A 19,923-nucleotide genomic window follows, 5' to 3' on the forward strand; every position below is an offset into this window, starting at 1 on the left:
TGGGTCTTCTCTGATTTCTTGTAACTGGGTTTGTGCCCTGGTGCAGGTCTTGTGTGATGAGACTGGAGAGGCAACTCTCAACTTCATGTCCTCCATGTGTGGGTGTGGTGTATCCCACCTGTAAAGGAGATCTGAGGGAATCAAGGGTTGGGTCTCACCTTCGGCAACCTTTGCAGACCAGCGAGATCTGTGAGAGTCTCAAGGGAACACTGAGGCAGTCTATAATTTGACATGCTCAGTATTTCCCCTCCCTGCTCCATTTCCATGACATTTAGACCCGGGAGTCTTTTAGCTGCTCTCTGGACATAGTCAATTTGGGACAAACACAAAAACGAACATGGGAGATCTGCCAATGCTGTGTAAATAAAGACTTAATCTTGTGTATTCTATGACAGGATAGTTTTAAATAGGTAACATTTGTCAGGAAGCAGATTATCAGAGAGTGATAACTCTGATGCCACAGGGACAGTTTCTGAATATGATAACTAGATATGAATCTAGTATCATGACTTGGTTAGCCATTTGAGAACACACTTGATTTTTATTAACATTCAAATTACTAAAAAATGACTATGAGATTGTTTCTACAGTGAACAACCAAAATCTAATCATACATTTACCTTCTCAAGACAAGTGTGGAATTTACTGTACAGTACAATCAACGGGATACTGTGGCAGTTTTTGATCTCTGATTTGACATTAAATTTCCTGTCATGTTATCAGTGGTATTTAGTCAAGTTATGTAATATGAGGTGTGATTTTTTTTTTGTTTTGTTTCTTTTCACTGTTTTATTTGCCACTAGTGCTGTCCATTGGTGAAGCTGCTGTTATTTTTTCAGCAGTTTTCATGTGGATGAGTTTTTTGAAGCTGGGATGGTGAATCAGCTATTTGACCACAATGGGCTTCATGAGTGAGCAAAATGTGATATTGGTTCAGGAGCATGGAGGCCTGGTCGTACACAGCAAAGCCTAAGGACTGCTACTTTCAGAATCAAATCTTATCGCGTTGCAGTAGATTCTATTTTTACACAGACTCAAATATAAATTCCTTCAATAGCATCTGGAATTAAGCTATCTTAAGCTAGGCAATGGCCTTGCAGTATTATCATGGAACCACTCATCCAGAGAGCCATATACTGTTCTGGGGACCCGGGTTCGAATCTCATCACAGCAGATGGTGAAATTTGAATTCAACAAAGTATCTGGAATTAAGAATCTAATGATGACCATGTCAATTGTCTGAAAAACCTATCTGTTTCACTAGTGCCCTTTGGGTTAGAAAACCTGCCATCCCTAACTAGTCTAGTTTACTTGTGACTCCACACCACAGCAATGTTCATTTGACTCTTAACTGCCCTCTAAAATGGCTGAACAAGTCACTCAGTTCAAGGGCAACCAGAGCTAGGCAACAAATGCTGGCCTTGCCAATGATGTTCACATGTTCTGACAGAATAAATTAATGAGTCTTCTCTTATTCATTCGATTAGAATCGTTCATAATACAAAAAAAAACTTATCATTTATCCCCTTCACCTTTCCTGGAACAGTGGAAATGGTCCTCAATGCAAATTATTCACCAATCAGATGTCAATTATTGGTGACATCCCCATCAATCATCTCTGTGCTCAAGCATTTTAATTGACTAACGACTGGAGTAGCTTCACAAATCTAGGCCAGTGTTGTTCATCATTGGTATTATTTTTGATGTACTAAATTCTTGTGGCAAACAAGTTGTTTACTTCCTGTCAGTTTGATGTTGTTGTTATTGTATTTTCACTGTGTTATCTCGACTTATTGGTGATGGATGCTGCATTTTTTATTTCTCCACATTCATCCCTTGGTATAGAAAGTAACACGGGATTTAAAGGCTGATTGGCAGTCTGACTGATGGCAACATGAATATTCTTTCTGTGGCACTATCCATCTTTATAATCAGACAATAGGTTGGCTGGTCAAACAGATTATTGCAACCTCATACAATGGTAGAGGTGTTAACTGACATTCATTGGACCCAAGTATTCTGTTGAGTCGTGAATTCAATCACTAGAACTGTCCACAGCAGGATATGAATCTTGCATTCTGATCCACAAAGAGAAATACTTCTAGCGAGCTAAAGGTCCATTCCAACAGAAATGGTGAAAGAAACATTGTCACCATGAGGAACTAAAGGCTGATGAATAACCTGGTCTTATTTCTGAATAAGATGCATCGTGGTGTTTTACAGTGTTGTGCTTCATGCAACAATGTAATTGAAGAACAAGTTACTCTGGACCAAATTTTAAACTGGTCGTTGGAAGTGTGGAGGCGTGGGGTGGAGTGGGGGACAGAGATGGATACTTAAGACACCACTAGAATCCTGCAATTATAAAGGACCTTTCATGCTTTTGCTTTGTATGGAATGTTTGAAGTGCAATCTCCATCCTAATATGGGGTAAAGGGCAGCCAATGTTATACAGCAAAGTGACACTGACTTGATTATTGAGGGTTAAAGATTGGATATGAAACTGGAATGGCTCGCCTTCTCTTATTCCAATAGCCCCTTGGCATCCTTCTCATTCAGCCTGGTTTAGCATTTTCTCTGAGGAGGAGTACGCGTAATAAAGTGTGATCTCTCAGGAGTTATGACTTAGATTGTATTTTCATGTTTCTGAATTGGGTTTGAACCCATAACATACTGAATCATTGGGAGGTGATCAAATATATTCCAAAACACTATATATTTAAGAAAGACAGATGGTATCACAAAGAAGGTGGGTGGCCTTCATAGTATAAAATGCCATAAAGAAATTAGTCAGAAAGGATCTACTGGAAGAAGAGCATGAAATAGAATCAGTATGGTTGGAGTTTAGGGTAATCGACTGTTAAAAACATAGGTGCGAGTAACTTGTAGTCCTCTGAACATTAATTATATTGCTGAAGACAACATATAAGGATAAATTATTGAAATGTATACCAAGGTAATACAATATCTGTGGGGGACTAAAATCTTTATAGAGGCTGAGAGTATCAAATTGGTGAAAACAATTTTCAAGATGAGTTGCTGGAATATTTTCATGAGTTTCCTGGAGTGATACATTGTGCATCCAACTAGAGATAAAGTTGTGTTCGACCTAAAATTTTGTCATGAGGCAGGGTTAATTAGGAATGTTACTTGTGTTTTTTCAGCAGTTCTTAAATTCTTGCTTGTAATCAATTCATGTCACTTCCAAATTTAACATGAAACTTGAGGTCTAATGATCAATATTTCCTCGTCTATTAATTTATGTAGCTTCCGATGCACTGCTGTCAGGCTCACAGCATGGTGTGTGTGCATGTACTGGAAACTACAGATATTATTACACAGGGCCCTTTTCTGCCCTGTAAATAAATATGCTCAAACTGTGCCTGTTAGGTGACCGACAACAAAATAGGTGACAGCCAGTTTTCTGTAGATAGATTAGTAGAATTCCTACAGTGTGGAAGCAGGCCATTTGGCCCATCACACTAACACCGACCAATGAAGGGCATCCCACCTTATTCATGTAACCCTGCATTTCCCATGGGAAACCCACCTACAATGCATATCTCTTGAGACTATGGGGAAATTTATCATGGCCAATCCGCCTAAACTGCACATCTTTGGATTGTGGGAGGTAATTGGAACACCCAGAGAAAACCCAAGCAAACATGGGGAGAATGTGCAAACTCCATACAGACAGCCCTCTGAGGCTAGAATTGAACCCAGATTCCTGGGGCTGTGAGGCGCTGCCTTGACTAATCAGAATAAAGCTACCTGGTTTAAAATTCAAACAAAAATTGATAGTTAACTGACAGTCATCATCAGCTATTGCACGGGAATGCCTCTACAAGTCAAAGTTCACTTGCGAACCAATCAGCACATTCCTTTCGTATAGTATAAAATGTTGTTTCACATTTGCTTCGTCATTTCTTGTGAATTCTCTTGACATGTGCAAGATGGAAAGCTTTGACAAAATATATATTTTATTCAGCAATACACAAGAACCTTAAACAAAGATAATTTCCAAGGTTGTAAAAGGAGAACTGGCTAAGGTTGATTATATGAGTAATGGATTATGTATAGCAATGTCTAATCAGTGTGTAACATTTATAGATACAATTCAATATGTCCATTAAAAAGAACAAAGCTCAACAAGAAGGGCCCATGCATGATTTACACAGGAAGGTACAAATAGTATCACATTAAAAAGACAGGGCCTATCACATTGCAAAAATAGTAGCAGATGTGAGAATTCGGAGTGTTTTACAAACCAGCAGTCACTAAAATTGATAAAAAATGGAAAAATAAAAAGAGAATGAGTAAACTAGCCAGAAATATGAAAACAGACAATACTTTTTATAGGCATCTAAAAGTTAAGAGATATAGTCATAAAGTCATATACAGCATCGAAACAGACCCTTTGGTCCAACTTGACCATGTTGCCCAAAATAAAATAGTCCCGGTTGCCTGTATTTGGCTGAAATCCCTCTAAACCTTTCCCATTCATGTCTGCCTACATGCCTTTGAGCTAAAGCAAATGTTGGTCCTTTCGAAGCAGAGACAAGGAAATTATAATGGGGAATAAGGAAATTGGCAAGAATTTGAATTAGTGTTTTGTCCCCTCTTCATAGAGAACACAGGTTTAACAGCAGAAAGAGAGGGTAACCCAGGGTTTAAACTGGGTGTAAAAATTGAGAAAACCAGTATCAGCAAAGAAAATGTATTAGAAAGGCATAGGGGCTAAAATCCAAATACTCCCTGAAACCTGCTTGTCCACAAATTTGACATATAAAAGAGATGGGTACAAACATGGTGATGGGTTTGGAAGGATTAACTAAAATTCTTTAAGTTCATACTAATAGATTTGCGAGTCTGATAAAATGACTAAATACAATCATGACTCCAATCTCGCTGGTAAAGGGAATGTTGACTCCTATCCATTTCTATTATCCCGCTGGAAAATGTGAAGATCAGATAGGGGAACATGTGACTGTTATTGCTTCCCTTCCAAACGCTGTCTTCCCCCACCCCGTCCCTCCCAAACTTTGATCATGGAGCAACATGCTAACACCCAGGATAGGAATTTTCACTTCAGTAACCATGGTGCGTATAAGGAGCACATATTGGCACATCCCTCTGTTCTGGTCGTAAGGCGGCACAGCGGCTCAGTGGTTAACACTTGCTTCACAGTGCCAAGGACCTGGGTTCAGTTGCAGCCTTGGACAACTCTGTGTGGAGTTTGCACATTTTCCCTGAGTCTGTTTGGGCTTCATCCGGGTGCTCCGGTTTCCTCCCACAGTCCAAAGATGTGCGGGTTAGGTGGATTGGCTGTGGTAAAGTGCCCCATAGTGTTCAGGGATGTGCAAGTAAGGTGGGTTAGCCATGGGAAATGCAGGGATGGGGCGGGTCTGGGTGGAATGCTCTTCAGCGAGTTGGTGTGGAACTCGATGGGCCACATTGTAGAGATTCTGTGATATTTGCATGGTTGATTGTGGAATTCACTGTCATTTTCCTGCAAATACACCAACAACACCAAAGTAGGAACCTTGGTTTAAGTTAACAGATGTAGAATATGCATTTAGCCACATATTTAAGGAGGCCTGCTGGAATGTCAAGTATATGGACTTAGGCTGTTGCTCTAAGTGGGAAAGGCAAAAGTCTGTGTTCTTTGTGCTCCTCCCCTCAGCCGCAGTCAATATTCACTACTTATTCACAACCCCCTCGCAATATGCCTTAAAGCTGTAGAGGGCGCTTTCTCTGTGTTGGTGGTCAATCGACATTCCCCGTAAAAAGAAGTAGTTGGAGAGACAGGGTTCACACCAATAGCAGGCCTGACAATCAGAAATCAGTTACAGTTTTAAAACTAATTTACAAGAGAAGAAGCGGAGATGTTTAGATGTAGTTTCTGCAGTGATTTGGTCTGAACAGGACTGTATTGCCTGACAGTTTGATAGAAGTTAATTCAATGAAAACTTCCAAAAGGGGAATTGAACAAATGCATAAAAAGAATTGCAAGGCACTGATGAAAGAGTGGGGGAGTGGGTCTAATTAGATAGATTCTGTGTGCACTGGAAGACCCAGTGGGCTAAATGATACCCTGCAGTGCTATACTATTTGATGAATCCTTTTTCATATTTTTTTTGATGAGACAGGAGTTTTACCAGAAAGCAGTTTACTGGCTTGTTCAATCTTCTTCAGGACGATGGTGTCATAGACTCATACAGGAAACAGGCTCTTCAGCCCAACCCATCCATACTGACTGATTTTCCTAAAGTGAACTGGTCCGATTTGCGTGCATTTGGCCCATATCCCTCCAAACATTTCCTATCCTTGTACAGGTCAAAATATCTTTTACATACTGTATATTTTAAATATTGTAAATATTAAATATTGTACCACTTCCTTTGGCATCTCGTTCTAACTATGGACTACCCTCTGTGTGTAAAGGTTGTCCGTCAGATCCCTTTCAAATCTGTCCCCTCTTGCCTTAAAAATGCGCCATCTAGTTTTAGGGTCCCCTATCCTGGGGAAAAGATCTAGGCTATTCACCTTATTGATGCCTCTCAAATGGGGAACTCCATGTGCCATGCTACGCTCTCCTGCCAACTCAAACATGTTTTACTAAAGCACTGAGCCCTTCAACATTTCAAACTATCTGTCTTGTCATACTCATTTAATCACACAGCACACGCACCTTGCAAAAGGCATTATCTTTGAACAGTTGCAGTGCATCTTGAGAGATAGTCTGAAAAGTCGTGAACATTAAGATTTGTCTGTTGGCACTCTCAGCCCAAAGGTGTAGCAATCTTCCGCCCACTCCCTTTTGATTTCTGGCAAAGCAAAACTACAGTTGCTGAAAATTAGTATTGTTGCAAAATTACTTAGCTCTGTGCATTCATCAACTGGAGTGGATAGGCTACTCTAGAATATGAACTTCATCGACAAAGGGATAGATTTAAAGCTATGAGGCAAAGTGAGAGAAAACAAACCTTTTTCACACAGTGAGTAGTTAGAGCACAGAATGCACTACATGTATGTATTAGTGGTGGATTCAGTTGAGGCACCGAAGACAACATTGGAAAATTTTTTTTCATTCATTCACTGGTTGTAGGTGTCACTGATTAGACCAGCATTTATTGCTCATCCTTAATTGCCCTAAGAACAGTTAACAGTCAGCCGCATTGCTATGGATCTGAAATCATATGTAGGCCAGACCAGGTAAGGATGGCAGTTTCTTTCCCCAAAAAACAGACAGGTTTTTCTGACAATTGACAATGGATTCAGATTTATGTTGAATTTAAATTCCACCATCTGCCATGGCAGGATTGAAGCTATGCCCCCAGAACATTACCTGGGTCTCTGGATTAACAGTACAGCAATAATACCACTAGGCTGTCACCTCCCCCCTCATACAAATAGTGTGCATGCAGAAATAAGCAGGAGTTCGCATTTGGTAATAGACCCAATTGCAGGAACAATGGGCAGAATGGCCTCTTTCTATGCTGTTAACTGTTCTGTGAATAGTCAGATACTCAACATAGTTCTCATAACAAGTTCCAAACCAAACCACTGTGGTCATAGCTCTTTCCACCATATGTTCATAGAATTATGCAGCATGGAAACAGAACTTTTGGTCCAACCAGTCCATGTCGACCATGATCCCAAACTAAACTAGTCCCACCTGCCTGTTCCTGGCCCATATCCTTCCAAACCTTCCATATTCATGTACTTAGCCAAATGCTTTTTAAACCTTTTTAATTGTACCCATGTGGAGGCTTAAAAACCAGCTACTTCATGCGTATGAGCATGCAGCCACTAAAGTAGGTCAAACAACAGAACAAACTAGAACATAAGTTGTGCTTATGTTTCTGCAGCTGTTGAATACTGTGCCATTTCTGGGCATGACAGAATCATTGAGGTCTAGAGGCATTTCAGAGGAGAGCCATGTGACTGATCCCTGGTATCAGTGAACTAACTTATTAGATTTATAGCTTTAGGGCTTTGGGGGTTTGCTTAGATCCTTGAAGGCTTCATTAGTAAAATTAGATTCTTGTCTTTGTTTAATGACTCCTTAAAGGATTCAATTTTCATAAAAGTAAAGAATATTCAATTAGTCCTGTATGTTTTCTGCTTATCTACACAGTGTAATTTTTAAAACAAAATGTCTAGCCTTGGGGATATGTTGGAACACATTGTCGCTGACAATTTTAATGAATAGAATGTATATGTATGTGTCATGATGTAAATATGTAGCAATCACTCAATGAGAATTGATCATTTTTCTGGTGATTTCTGATGAATCAGCTGCTGCATATTCCATAAATGTTTACATTTCTCCTACCAGAGGAGCCGTTTTTGGGACTTTAATTAGCCTTAGCACCTTTGAGCTAATGGTAGGGAAAGCCAGTCTGGGTTGAATGACTGTTGCTGCATGCGAGGATGTTGGGATGAAAAGACACTTTGACTTTCTAACGAACTAGCAAGCTCAGCCTGTCAACTCTCATCAGGCACTGTGCTCCAAGCTTGATCACCTGGGGATCTGCCATCTGACCATCTCTCGTACAAATACGTGGCACTGAATCACATGATATCTGCCATGTAATCTTATCCAGCGTGGCTCTTATGTTATTTTGAGTGCATTTTTCTTACTGCTTCATATCAACAGCAAGTTAGAAGGGAAGAGTAATGACCAATTCATATAGGGAAGGTGACAGGTGGAAGAAACTTTGATTTCACCAGTAATTAATGGTAACTTATTGAAATTTCATTAGGTAGTAGTGATTCCTTCAGAACTAACAGGAATGCATGAACTTTCTCATAGTTTGTTAGCAAATGGTTGCAGTAATACTAACAGTGAAACTATAGTTATAGAACCACTGTACAACACAAGGTGTGACAACGCTGAACCGGGAACCCAGGGCACAGGCTTCAACTTCATACTGTAAGTGCAACAACAGTCAACAGCAAAGCATTACAGGGCATATGGCCAAGTTTTTGATGCAATTTTGACACTGAGCCACACAAAGAGACATTCAAATATGTGATCAGAAGTTTGGTCCAAGAGGCTAAAGAGCTTCCTAAAAGAATTGTTAGAGATGGTGTGACAAGGAATTTTAAGGAGGGATTTACAGACCAATTTGAACCAAACTGAGAAGTTGGATTTTTCACTTGTGGATTTTTAAAATGAATCTCCTTGCTGAATATGTGTCTTATTCCGTCTGAAATTTTAATTTAGCTGCCTCAGAGCTATTGTACTGAGGCATGCCATAGTCTGATAACTGCTCCTAAGTCAAAGAAATCTTCTTCTCCCTTCCCTCCTTGTATTTCCAGTGAGAATTCTGACTCCATTCCTATTTATCCATTGGATTATCCCTTCCCAGCTTCACTCACCCTCAGTGGCAGCCCCTTTATCAGCACCGTCTCCACCCACCGCACTGCATCAAATCCATTATGCAGACTCTTGCCCTTGACTCACTCAAATGCTGTCAGGCCAGCAATCAGTCCACATGGCTGCGGGTGACGTTACTCGGCTGGAGGCAAGAAATTATAATCATGATGATGTTTGGGCTGCATGTGGCAATGCTCAGGAGATAACACCCCATTCTTTGAGACATCTGGAAAGTGGGAGAATCCCTATAGTGCCGGAAGAGTCATTTGGCCCATTGGTTCTGTATCGACCCACCAAAGAGCATCCCACCACATCCCTGTAACCCCACATTTACCATGGCTAATCCACCTAACCAGCAATTCTTTGGACACTATAGAGTAATATGGCACATTCAATACATCTAACCCACATATCTTTAGACACTACGGGGTAATTCACTATGGTCAATCCACCTAGCCTGCACATCTTTGAACTGTAGGAGGAAGCTGGAGTCCCAGACGAAATCCACGCAGACATGGGGAGAACGTGCAAACTCCACACAGAGGGTGGAATTGAACCCGGGTTCTTGGCGTCCTAGGGCAACAGTGCTAACCATAGAGTCATCATGCCATTGAGAAGGCTAGAACCTATTCTAAGCACAGGGGTGATGAACATCTAATGAAGTGAGATAACAGCAGTGGACCTATAGTGAGTGAGGACCAACATAGCATGGCTCAGTTGATAACATGCTCATCTTCTGAGACAGACTGTCCATCCAACTGTCAGACTGATACTTGAGTGTGAAAGCCAGCTGACAGTGTAGTACCAAGTATTATTCAAACGAGCCTGTGTTGAGGTGGTTCAAAAAGATTCAATAGCACTATACAAAGAATAGCGGGGGGATTCTCCCAGATACTAAATAATTTTTTATTTATCTCCACATGCTTGTGGGACCTTGCTGTGCAAAACCAGACAGGCTGCAACATTGACCACACTTTGAAAGTAATTAATTGGCTGTGATGACTTTTAGAATGCTCTGTGGGGAAGGTAAGAGTGCAATGTAACGGCGAGCACTTTCTTTCACAACATTGTTTCACGGGTTAAGTTTGAGAGTCTAACAGCTGGCAGAAAGCCTGCTTTCTGCAACAGGTACTTTAGTTGGCAAGAGTTACATTCCAGATCAGAGGTTGGAAACCATGCCAGTGGTGGGTACATTTGGTTTACCAGCAGTGTGCAATAATTCGCAAGCGAGCCATCTGTTTCTTTCTCAAAAAGTCATACGATGACTGTGAGCAGTCTGTTCATGGCAGCAACTGATTAGGTCGCAGTCAAATCAGTTGTTAGTGTTTACAGTACTGAATCACTGGAAAGAAGCCAGTTACTTGGTAAAGAGGGACGAAAGTAAGGGCAGCACCTCTGATAAGGCTTTTGTCTTTTCTGGGACCTGTAATTAAATGATTCACCACAGAAGGTGGCCATTCAATTGGAAACTACTCTCCAATTAGTGCCGATCTCTCACAATAACAATGCAAACTTTCCTTTTCCAGGTGTATCCTTTTTAAAGTTACGATTCAACACTTTTTTTATCTGGATAGTGCAGTCCAGATCAGGACATTCGCATACATACAAATCTCTTGTGATATAAGTACTTTGTCAATTACTTTCACATTATGTGCTCACGTACAGTGCCACCCAAGCTTTTCCCCATCTGTTCGATCGAAGCCACCCCTCCCACCAACTGATTTTCTTTGCTCAAAAAAAAATTGCTGTGCAATGAAGTTAGTACCTAAAAGGTTTAACTGACAATGCAAAATAAGCTCCACCAGTTAGTATTTAGAGGACTGTTCCTGGTAGGAGCTAACAGCTGTGTGTTTAGGTTTGGTACCAGTCTCGTGAAAAGTCTACGTCGCTAACAGTCACGTATACTTGGTCTTAGGTACAGCTTGTGGCCTTACAAGGAGCTGTTATGAAACTCACATGTAATATAATGGCTATTGAGGACCATGTAACAGTCCTATCTTGTTTAGCAAGACCACTCCTTGCTTCCACTGAAGATTACATGGAGGTATCCTTTTCCCAAGTGGTATCAGTAACTCAGACCAACAGCCAGGAATCAGCCAAGTGTCATTTTTGCTGAGTTTCATGGAGGGTTTCTCTCAGCAAGGCTTGGTGAGTTTTCTTGCGCTATCTTCCAAAGTCATGGAATCGCTACGGTGCAGATAGAGGCCATTTGGCCCATCGAGTCTGCATCAGCCCTCTGAAAAACATCCCACCCAGAACACCCCTCTCCTCATAACCTCATATTTAACCACAATTAATCCACCTATACATCCCTGGACACTAAAGAGCAATCTGGCATGGCCAATCCACTTAACCTGTCCATCTTTGAACTGTGGGAGGAAACGTATGCAGAAATGGGGAGAATGTGCAAATTCCACACAGTCAGTTGCCCGAGGATGCCATTGAACCTGAGATCCTGGCACTGTGAGGCAGCAGTGCAAACCAGTGAGCCACCACCGTGCTGATCCAAACCCTCCCCCATTCATTGTATTCTCCTAACCAGACCTGTAAATGTAAGCAGTGGCCACTGCAGGAACCTCAGAAATTCCTGATGCTATTTTCCTAGATTGGAAGCCGGTCAAGTGCTAGCAGTTGCCCTGTGGAGTTTGTGTCAATGGCCTGTCAAGCAAAGGCAAGCTAGTGGGGCAAGAGTGGAGACAGAGGGAATGGGAATTTGGGTACAGTGTGTGGTCACTGCTCCTGGAGCATTGGTGAATGTTGGAGGCTTGGGGGAACAAACAGTGAGCGGGAGTTGCCCGGTTCACCAGGATTTCCATGTCTGTAATTGCCACGATCTACTTTCTGATCAGTGGATGGGAATTGGGAGACAGCATGCTAATGAGGTAATGATGGTGTATTAATGAGGTAAGAGGCCTCTTGCTGCTCACCAGCCATTCAACACTGGATTGGAAATTGGAACTTTCAGCCCTCAACATTGAGAAATCCCTCACTGCCGAAGTCAGGCTATTTTCCCAACTCACTCTTGGCTGCCAATGTTATTCAGGGAAGCTCTGACCAGTGAATCTACCCAAGGGATCTGAGATGGATCTTGTAGACATGACCACAACTGATACCAGTGTGGCTGAGCTGATCACTGTGTACACAAAGATCAACCCAGGTTCTTCAGACTCATCACATAACCAAAGTCCCTCATTCCTTGCATTATTCTCCTCAGTGCCCCCTTCATATCCCAGCTGAAGTGTGGTACCTACAATATGATGCAATATAGCCTCTCCAGTGATTAGTAAGTCATTGTCTTTGAAATCTATGTGCGCTAAAGAAAGAATTCTGAGATATTCCTCGGAGTTCCCTTTGGCCTTATTTGACAGCAATGTTGCATTTGAGTTATGAGTCACCTTGTCACTTGAGTTGGAGCTTCCATCATCTGTAACTGGACTCTTGTTCTGCCACTCTGCTTCCATTTGGTTTTAAGAGATGCATGGGGAAAGCCATTGCCACGGCAACTGCAGTTAGAATACCAAATTGTACCATCTCAAACCTAGTAAGTAAGGATGAATGTTGACATTTTCCAATAAATACTCTAGAATGCATTAGATATAAACAGGCAGTTATTCCAGTTATATACCTATTTGCTCTCAGGCACTCAACGTCTCCTGTTTTGAATATTTGGAGTTTGTTATGTGAAGGTATTGACCACTTAGTGTATTGATCTGATCAGATCATGAGCAGAAGAGCTCAGTTTTTCTTTTTATAATTGTTCATGCATATGAGCGTCGTTGGCTCTGCCAAAACTTATTGCCCATCACTAAGTGCCCCCAAAGTGACAGTGAGCTGGCTTCTTGCAGTTACTACAGAAACTCACCAAGGCTCCTTCAATTGCAAATGCATGATCTCTACCACCTAGAAGGACGAGAGCATCACATACATGGGAACACTGCCATCTGTAAGTTCATCTCCAAAGCACACAGCATTGTAACTTTGAAATGCATCACCGTTCCCTCGTAAACACTGGGCGAAAATCCTGAAGCACCCTCCCTAACAATACTGTGCAGAGATTCCCACAATAAGGACTGGAACTGGTGATGTAGGAAAGTTGACGAGGAGGCTCAGATGGATCATCATCTCAGTATTTTTGCAGAACGTGGATGCAAGTGCTTCAGCTTTGTCTTTCGTACTGATGAGCTATGTTGTCCCATCATTGGGAATGGGGATATTTGTGGAATCAGCTGCTCCTGTTAGATGTTTAATTGTCCAGCAGTATTCACGACTGGGTGTGGTAGGACTGAAGTGCTTAGATCTAATTCTTGGTTGTGGGATCACTTAACTCTGTCTATCACCAGCTACTTGTGCTACTTGGCATGCAAGCAATCATGTTTGGTAACTTCATTAGATTGACACCTCAATTTTAGTTGTTGTCACTGACATCATCCAGGGAACCTGCTCTCCCAAGGAAAAGGGTAGTGTTGGGTCCTCAGGTCCTTCTTGGATGAGGCAAGTGTCGTTTTCTAGTGACATCATTGCCCCTCATAATGACCCTCGCATTCTACTGACTGAAGGCTGTGGTTCAGTCAACAGTTCCTAGGACTGAAGGATCCAAATTCTTTTGATGGTCTTTTTGCCCCTTTAAGAACATCTCCAACCACATCTCAATAAATGACTGGAACTGACCTCAAGATATTGCAACTCTATTCTTTTGAGTGAGATTGTCAGCATCAGTTAAGCCCTGTGACTATATTATTGTGTTGTCGGTTTGGAGTAGTTTTCAATAACTCTCAAAGGTTGTTAATTATAAAACACTGAATTTTTTTTGACATACTTAGTTACAAGAATACTCCCTGACACTAATTCCTTTCAGTGCTACCTTCCCTTGCGCTGTTAGAATAATGGAATATATTGTGATGATACTACAGCTTTAAGAGGTTATTTTGTCAAGTATTATTTAAAACAGATATTTAAAGAGAGGCGTTGAACAGTCTTTAAAAAGAGTAAACAGCTAGTGAGGTCTTTTTATTTAAAAGGTTGGAACAATATATGCAGGCTGAATGGGTGTGTTTGAGCTCCCACAGAACCAGGGTTCTAGGTTTAGCTTTCTGCAGTTGCTCTTGGGTTCTTGAAGAAATGGAAGCTATTCTTTCCCTCTCTCGGTTACACCCAAAAAACTGGGGATTCTCTGCCTGCTCTGGGGGTTGTATGTGAGACAATCTGTTTTCTAACTTTACCTTTTTCCCAGGGTGAGTTATGGGATGTCACTATATCGGAATAGTCAGTAAACAATAATTACTGTATCTATTATTCCGTTAAGTTTTCCAATTGAGTTGGTATTCCACTTCCCTTCTTTCTTTTGTTGTATTTTAATGATAATGGGTGAATAAAGTATGTTTCCTTTAAATCCAGTAGTTTGACAAATTGAATTACATCTGGAATGCAACACCTTACACTTAATTGTAAGATAAGAAAAAGTTAAAGTCTAGACTATGTGCTGAATATTGTGAGGGAGTTTGGTCTGGTCCATAATAATATGTCAACTCCTTCTAGTATATCACAGACTATTACAGTTAGCCCTTTATGGGAGGTCATCTAAAAAAGTCCATGCTACTACAATGGCCACTTGGAAGATTTGTTTGACTCATTAGTGGGAACAGACAGAAGAAATTCTAAAATAAGACAAAGAACTGCAGATACTGGAAATCTGAAACAAAAAAACAGAAATTGCTGGAGAAACTTAGTAGGTCTGTGGGGAGAAATCAGACTCAACATTTCCAGTTCAGTCACTCTTCTTCTGAACTACTGGTTATCATGTTTGAAGAAGGGTCTGTGGACAAAAAACATTAACTCCGTTTCTGTCTCCAGAGATTCTGCCAGACCTGCCGAGTTTCTCCAGCAATTTTTGTGGCAGAAAAAAATTCTAATCTCATCCAGTTGGTTAGATTTGAATGCAAGGATGAGAGGTTAGTGGATGATACTACCCAACTCAGGTATCTTGTACCCTTTCCAGACATTTCAAAGTGTTCTGAGTGAGGGATATTTCTGAGTCACACAGTGAACTGAGATTTTCCACGATCAGCTGCAATCTTGGTCCAGGACAAAGGCCAGAATAGAATTATATATTGAATAAAGAGATCGAAACATGGAGGAATAGTTCTGTAGATGATTTCAGAAATGCCAATCTGAAAGATCGGGATGTACCACAAGCAACAAGAGGATACACGATAAATTTCCTTCCCTTCTTTATCCAATTTTCTTCTTTAAAAAAACACAGCAAACCGAATACAACACGAAATCAATCATCCAGGTCCAACTATCTTGTCAAAATGTACCCTTGACATGATCACCTGATTGCAACTATTTTTAGTTATAGCAAGAGATGAGCGAGTGTTGAGCAATTGAAGATCTTTTAATTTTTTTGGAAGACTCTCATGCCCTGAAACAAACCCTTAGTAGATGAATCTGAAACTTGAAAACATTGCCCTACTTTTCTTGCCTGGTATTACCGTTTATCTCAATCTCAGCAGTTGTACCTCATATGTGGCAAAAGGATATTAAACTTGGTCTCATCAAGCATTTAGTGAAGCTGAAGGCCATTTATGTTCTTTAATATAAGGCCTCATGGGAACTGGGTTGCGATGGTTTGAAATCATTCCATACTGAGTACCCAATAACCATCAGGAGTAAACCTGATATCCTTCCAATTCAACGGAGTGCATTTTATCCCACATTTCTTTCATCATAAGTGACAGGAATTATCTGAATGTTCTGAGCCATGCAGTTTAATTTGTTAATGCTGACCTTCTATCATCTCTATTCAGTTGGGTCAATGGGTTAACTGGTATTTTCCAGGAGGCACCAAACAGTGAGGGCCAGCAAACAATTCATTTAAGTGTGCAGGCATCAAAGTGCAGTGGAACATACACAAGCATCTTTGGGAAATATTCATTACATGGTCACTGGATAGTGATAGAGAAGGGAAACAGCCAATGTTATGCAGATCCCATTGAAAACATAGTAAAGACAAGCCAAATCTGCTTCATGAAATTAGAACCAGGTAACATGGGATGAGTTGACCCCCCTCTTTAGAAATTCTTAGGAAGGATATTATTAAACTGGAGAGGGTCCAGAAAAGATTTACCAGGGTGTTGCTGGGAATGGAGGGCTTGAGTTATAAAAAATAGGCTGGATAGGCTGGGACTTTTCTCACCGGAGGGTACGAGGTTGAGGGGGTGATGTCATAGGAGGTTTTTAAAATCATGAGGGGCATAGGTATGGTGAGTAGCAAGGTCATTTCCCGGTGGTGGGGATTTCAAGGCTAGGGGACATATTTTAAGGTGAGAGGAGAAAGATTTAAAAAGGATATGAGGGGGAACTGTTTGAAACAGCGAGTGGTTGCTGTGTGCACTGAACTGCCAGACAAAGTGGTGGATGCAGGTACAGTCACATCATTTCAGAGTCTTTTGGATCAGTACAAGAATGGAAAAGCTTTGGACCGATGTGGGCCAAACACAGGGAGGTGGGACTAGAAAAGTTTGGGAGCTTGGTCAGCATGGACTGGTTGGATGAAGGGTCTGTTTCCACGCTGTATAACTCACATGACACTTTGGTTGGCCAAAGCAAAGGTTTAATTTTATTGTTAACACACAGCTATACCACTCTTTGATTAAAATGTAGTTAACTAGCTGAAGAGAGAGAAAAAAGAGCCAATTACTAGGTATTCTTAATGAAAAGGGAGAGTGGTCTTAATAATGACATGGCCTCAAACCCACACACAAACACCGGTACAACATTAAAATGAGAGTAGTGTATAGTACAAAAAAGAAAATAAAATAATTGGCAGTTTAAAATTCTTAGCGTTTTCCTGAGATGCTGGGATTTAGCCTGGGATCAAAGCCAATTTTCACAAGGCTAAACCCCGCAAGTGAAAACATGGTAGTCACTAGTTTATCTCGTCTTTTCAGTTTTGTTGGTTGATGGCTAAATATTGGCAGGACACCAGGAGAGTTTTCTTACTTCTCTTTGAGTAGTGCTGTGGAATCTTTTATGTTGGCCTGAGATGGCGAAGGTTTCATTTGAAAGACAGCACTTGCAACAGTCCAACATTTCCATGGTGCTGCCTTGGAGTGTAAGCCTGGATGATGCACTCAAGTCTCTGGAATGGGTTCTGTAACTTGAATTGATAGGCTGACTAAGACAGTTTCTTGGGGCATGTACTCACCTTCTAATGTGCATCCTTCAACTAATGATGACATGCGTCCTCTCTTTTCTACTGTTCTATGGTTTCAGCTTTAGCTTCTAAAACACCTTACCTAAATCTCTCTGCAATTCTATTTCTCCTCTCCTTCAAAAAAATCCTTAAAAATAACTGTTTGATCAAGTTTTTTAGTCACCTGCCCTGACAATTGTTCATATTGTCAGTTTTTCTCTGACAACGCTGTAGTTTGAATGTTAAAGGCACAATGTGAGTTGTAAGCAAACAGGAAATGTAAATAAATGACTGCTGTACCTGTAGATGATACAAGCAGTGTTCTGGCACATGCTGCAGTTACTGAGGTCCTGGCCAGTCCGATAGAAGTTTCTTCTGTAATGTAAAAATTAGGATGTACATCAGAAAAACGTAAAATTCAACAACACTAATTGTATTAATGCAGGACATAGTGTGAAGACAAGTGTGTTCCTCAGGCAATATATACCCTGCCCAAAAATGTCTATTTGAAGTAGTCTTCAACCCAAAAATTGTTATTATTTTGTAGCTTCCCAATTTTTTTTTAAACTACATAGATTTATCATACTAAAAATATCAGGAATGAGTTGAGTAGATGTAATTTGATAGGGAACTCAAATTAGAGTAATTCATCAATATTCTCAATAATTATTAACACTCTATTTGGTTTAAAGATGCAAAACTAAAGGAAAATATTAATTTCCAAGGCGCCACAGTATTTAAATTGGTGCAAGAAAATAAGTTGTACTTTCTTCAAAGTAATTAATAGTAACTTCTACACACGCGATGTCATGTCCCTAAATTCAATTTCCACTGCCTGTTGAGGTCACAACTGATACGTTTTCCACAAAGTTGGAAAATTTTAACTTGATTTACTGCATCTCTTAAGATATTTCTCTAATTCTCTTTTTTAAAAAAACTGCTTTTACCTCCATTTTCAGGCAATTCAGCCTTTCATGCCTCAGATCCTTGTCATCCTAAGTCCTTGTCCATTGGTTCTTGACTCTCCTTCAGCTGAAAGTGTTTCTACTCTGTTCAGACCCTAACTGACTTTGAACATCTCTACCAAACCTCCCCTCAACTTCCTCTCCACTATCAAGAACAACCCCAGCTTCTCCAGTTCAACCTCACAACAGAGGCTCTTCAGCCATGGGGACACTCATGTAAATCTTCTCTGTACCCTCTTGAAGGGTCTTTACTTCTTTTCCAAAGCAAAGAGGCTGAAATTGGACATTTATAGGCCTGGATGACCTTAGGCTTTCTTTTTATATTAACGGCTGGTCTCTTCTCCTTGCCTTTGCCTTTTCTCATTTGCCCACTTACTTTCTCTATTCAGCCTGTTTCTCAAAGGGCCCTGGAAGTCTGCAAATGCTGAAATATTCAAAGTTGGTGTAAATGCAGGCCCAGCCCAGGAATGCCTTGAAAAGACCGATTTATTTTGGATACCCCTGCACCTACTGACAGCTCCCTGAAGGTACTGACATATTCCAAAGACTTACTGTAAATGCTGAACACATCCTGGGAGGCCCTGTAAATAATGATACATAAAATCCCTGAAAGTATTGACATGCTCTGGAGTGTCAACTTAACTTATGTGTCGGCTTGTCTGAAGGTGGACTTGTACTCATAACCTTTCAGTTCAGAGCTGAGAGCATTACTAGATCCCCAACTTACACTGATTAAGGCATTTGCTAGGCCTTACATGGTGTGAAAAGCATTCGAATTGACAGCAGTTGATACAATAATTACTCAGACAGCATTCAATGATCCTGACATTGTAAGTCTGTATTAATTCAACTCCATCACATTCACTGACACCCTTGGGTTATTTTGGGTCTTGTTTTCTTTCTTCACTGACTATTCTGTAGATTGTCTGCATCCTATAGATGTTCTTTCGAACTTCATTCAAAAAGCCATTACTCACAAATATACATCAGTGCTCTGTGTTTGTTGTTTAGAGCAATACAGTCGCTTCATGTAAGTGGCTTCATCGGAGGATCACTGATGACGTTACCTAGAATGGTGACGAAACGTCTGAAAACTAACCTTCCAGCTCAGCGAGCAAACTCACATTCAAAAGTTGTAGCAAACATCACATTATGTAATAAATACATTCTTAATAAAATGATATTTCTGAATGAGATGATGTTTTGACAGAATAGGACAGTGACCATTAGATTTCTGAACTATTGTAAACTTGGAAAAAAGTATTTAAATGTTTCAAATTAATTTAAAAACTAATAGATCTGTAGATCCTGTAAATCAGAAACAAAAGCAGGAATTGCTGGAAAAGCTCAGCAGGTCTGGCAGCATCTGTTGAGAGAAA

General features: G+C 40.6%; 2 protein-coding genes across 10 annotated transcripts in view; one reads left to right on the forward strand and one right to left on the reverse strand.

The window, feature by feature from the left end:
* LOC125458253 (dedicator of cytokinesis protein 2-like) overlaps nt 1-19,923 on the forward strand; it is a 604,879-nt gene that overhangs the window by 310,767 nt on the left and 274,189 nt on the right. The gene's annotated exons all lie outside the window — the stretch shown is intronic.
* Nucleotides 1-19,923, reverse strand: part of LOC125458254 (protein INSYN2B-like) — a 71,712-nt gene that overhangs the window by 26,130 nt on the left and 25,659 nt on the right. For 3 of the 7 annotated variants that reach the window (XM_048543366.2, XM_048543365.2, XM_048543368.1), the window contains exons 3-4: nt 17,880-17,954; nt 12,781-12,888 (exon numbers count right to left, since the gene is read on the reverse strand). In XM_048543366.2, coding sequence (XP_048399323.1) covers nt 12,781-12,888; nt 17,880-17,954 — 183 coding nt within the window. Of the gene's footprint in view, nt 1-12,780; nt 12,924-17,879; nt 17,955-19,923 lie in introns of all 7 variants that reach the window. The other 4 variants (XM_059650776.1, XM_059650775.1, XM_048543367.2 and 1 more) reach the window with 2 other exon arrangements.

The sequence above is a fragment of the Stegostoma tigrinum genome, chromosome 13 (assembly GCF_030684315.1).
Source record: "Stegostoma tigrinum isolate sSteTig4 chromosome 13, sSteTig4.hap1, whole genome shotgun sequence".
Taxonomy (NCBI): Eukaryota; Metazoa; Chordata; class Chondrichthyes; order Orectolobiformes; family Stegostomatidae; genus Stegostoma; species Stegostoma tigrinum.